The sequence below is a fragment of the Emiliania huxleyi genome (assembly GCF_000372725.1).
Source record: "Emiliania huxleyi CCMP1516 unplaced genomic scaffold EMIHUscaffold_778, whole genome shotgun sequence".
Lineage (NCBI taxonomy): Eukaryota > Haptophyta > Isochrysidales > Noelaerhabdaceae > Emiliania > Emiliania huxleyi.
This window is the reverse complement of record NW_005196174.1, coordinates 18,528-21,488: the sequence shown is the minus strand read 5'-3', so window position 1 is coordinate 21,488 and position 2,961 is coordinate 18,528. Positions and strand designations below refer to the sequence as shown.

At 61.4% G+C, this 2,961-nt stretch overlaps 1 protein-coding gene across 1 annotated transcript; it reads right to left on the bottom strand.

Annotated features, from left to right (window-relative positions):
* Nucleotides 1-206: 206 nt before the first annotated feature.
* On the bottom strand, nt 207-783 carry EMIHUDRAFT_121064 (hypothetical protein; the record flags this gene model as incomplete). Its single annotated transcript, XM_005760155.1, has 2 exons — nt 207-290; nt 370-783. Coding segments are annotated over 2 exons (498 nt in total), but the record flags the coding sequence as incomplete, so codon positions are not given.
* Nucleotides 784-2,961: the final 2,178 nt, after the last annotated feature.

Sequence of the window (2,961 nt, the reverse complement as noted above, 5' to 3'; positions counted from 1 at the left end):
AGAGAGAGAGAGTGAGAGAGAGAGAGGGAGAGAGAGAGAGAGAGAGAGAGAGTGAGAGAGAGAGAGAGAGAGAGAGAGAGAGAGCTGTCTCGAAGGGAGAGACAGACAAAGAGCGTCCCGACCTCTGCTCCGAGTGCATCCCCCACAGCGGTCGACAGCTCCGCCTCGCTGCCAAACGCCTCTCCCGCAGTCGCACGGAGGCGAACCTCGGCCGCCACCGACGCGCGCGACGCACGCGTCGTGCGCGACAGCCGCGAGAGCGTCGAGAAGCCCGCCTCCGACTTTGGCGCCTATGAGCAGGAAGAAGGCTCCTAGAAGCTTCCTGGAGACGCCTGGCCCTCGGACTCCTGTGCAAGCCTCGGGCAGCACTGGCTGGTCGGCGGGGACGAAGGTGCCCCCTCCCATCGGAGCGAGGTGGCGAAGGTAGTCGTAGTTGTCCGCCGGGTTGAGACCGTACTCGAGCAGCTCCCGCTGCTGCGCCGCCGACAGCGCCCGAGCGCCGCCTGCTGCGGCGCCGCCGTCCGCGCTGTCCTTTGAGCTGGAGGGGGCTCCCGCGTCGTGCGCGGCGATGTCAAAGCCCTCGAGGTCTTGCTCGGCGGCCCACGCGCGCGTCGACTGCGACGCACGCTCGCTCGTCGCGCGGCCCAGGTTGGCAGAGATCTCTGCGGGCGTGAGCACGTGCTGAGAAGCGGTCGCCGCGAGCGGGTCGCGCTGCGAGCGGTGGACGAGGTGGAAGTGCGCCGCGGAGGCGCGGTCCTCGATGAAGGCCTTCTTCTTGCCCATTATTCACGCTGCTGATAGGAGCACTGGGCGCGGCCTTGGCGGCGTCTTCTTGTCTGTGTGAGTGCCAGTGCGCGCCCGTCCCGTGCCCAGTAAAGAAAGAAGGAAAGAAAGCACCCCACCCAAGGGAGGGATGGGAGGACGGCACGCCGCCACCACACAGGGATTTTAAGAAGAGGTGTGTGGTGCGCTATCCGTCGCCCACCCTAGTCCCGTGCCCAGTGTCGTGCGAGGGATTGGTTGTAAAATTCTTTATCTTGCTCGGTGCTCTCGGCCGTAATGACTGCAATTTTTTTCTAGAATTCTTCTCTTCCCGACTTGGTAGGATCCACGCGCACGCCAGTCACCGCCCGGACCTCAGCGTGGGCGTCCATTAGCGCCCGAAGCCGGCCATTAGCGCACTGTAGTCGATGGAACGTGCGCGTGGCGTTGGGGGCTGCTCGAATGCACGAGGGTGTTTGCGCGCGACAGATGGCGTGCGGCGGGCGATGTAGGAGAGGTCGTCGTCCGTCAGCTTTGCCAGCGCCGCCGGCGCGCCCTCGAAGGCCGAGCCCGCGTGTCGAGCGATGTAGGAGAGGTCACACTCCAAAAAAACCCACCTTCCCTTTGTGTGTGTTCTTGTTTTCTTATCACCCTATCTGTGAAGAAATCTACCTTCGCTTCCCTTACCTTTTACCCGCACATTCAAAACGCAGAAAACCCTCTTTCTCTTTGTCGTCCCCGACTATTCTTGACCGGGCGCGGTGGGTCGCGTCTCGCGACCCGGTGGGAGCTTTACTGCGGCGTGCCGTCCTCCCATCCCCCTGGATTGCCTGTTTTATTTCTTTTTTACGGGACGGCGCCTTCCTATCAAAATCAACGGCGTGCACTAACTCAACTTCGACGAAAAGGAATTTTACTGGTTGCCCGCCAAAAGAAAGCCAATTCTTGACTTGGGACGGGCGACCTTCTCTCGAGGTTTCGAGGTACACATCGCCCCCCCCCCCCGGGGGGGGCCAATTTTACTGGCATGGACTGAAGGCTCTCTCGTGGTAAACGCGCAGCATATGCTGCATCGAACGGCGGGCGCCGCATCGCTGTCGTGTGCCCCGTGTGTGACGCGTCCCGTGCCCCCGAGTTCATTTTAACATCCGCATCGCTGTCGCGCCGGGCATACAACGGCGACGTGGTCACACTCCAAGAAAACTTGTGCCCGCCGCCCCGCGCAAGCCGCGGCTGCTCGAACGGCAGTTGTCGACCGCCGGCAGTTGACCGGCAAGATGAAGTCCACTGCGCTCGAAAAAATACCACCGGAAGCGCCTCGCCGAGGCGCACAATAGTCCCCGTCAGCGCCACGCGCGAGAGCATGTGTCCAATGTGCAACGCGGCGGCGCGATCAGTCACGGGACGACCGACGGAAGCCAGATAAGCCACAAAACTCGCTTGCAGAGCAGGTTTTCACCGATTTGCTGTGGGCGTTGGCTGAAAATAGTGCTCAAACCGACCAAGTTAAGCGAAAATTGGTCCAACGAAAACGGCACTAGTTAAAGGGCAAAAACCGATTTGCTGTGGGGGGCGTTAGCACCGGGAAAACGATTACAAAACGAATGGGCCTGCCTTTTGCAATCCACAGAGGAAGTGAATGCCAACCAGATAGCAAGGTGCAATGCAGCTCGGTGACCGGGTTGACGGAATTGGGGTGGAAATTAGGGGAGTGCATGCAAACACTTTATGGTGAGCACTACAACAAGGACTGTCCTCAATCACATTAGGCATTTAGGCCGAGAGCCGAGGGTTGCAGGTAGAGAAGAGGGAGCTGGCAGCGCCGGCTGCTCTCCGAGTTCTTCATGCCCCGCGCGCCTGACCCAGGCGCGAAAACGAATCTGCGAGGCGTGGCCGCTCATGCGGCCCGATGGGGAGGAGCGGGGCGGACTGCGGGGATCGGCTTCTTACACAGCCCTTCCCTGCAGCGAGCCCCCCCTCCAACCCACCCGCGCTAGGTCTCGGGGGACGCAGGGGTCACACCCGACGACCTCGGGAACTAGCTAGCCGGGGCAGTCGGAGAAGGGGCAACTCCGTGCACTGACGGTCGGCCGTCAGAAAACACGCCTGCGTGGCTCGGGTTACACCAATCCTCGCTACCCAACGCGGCCAAAGGATATCCACCTCGAGAACCTCGAGAACTCTCCAACACTCACTACG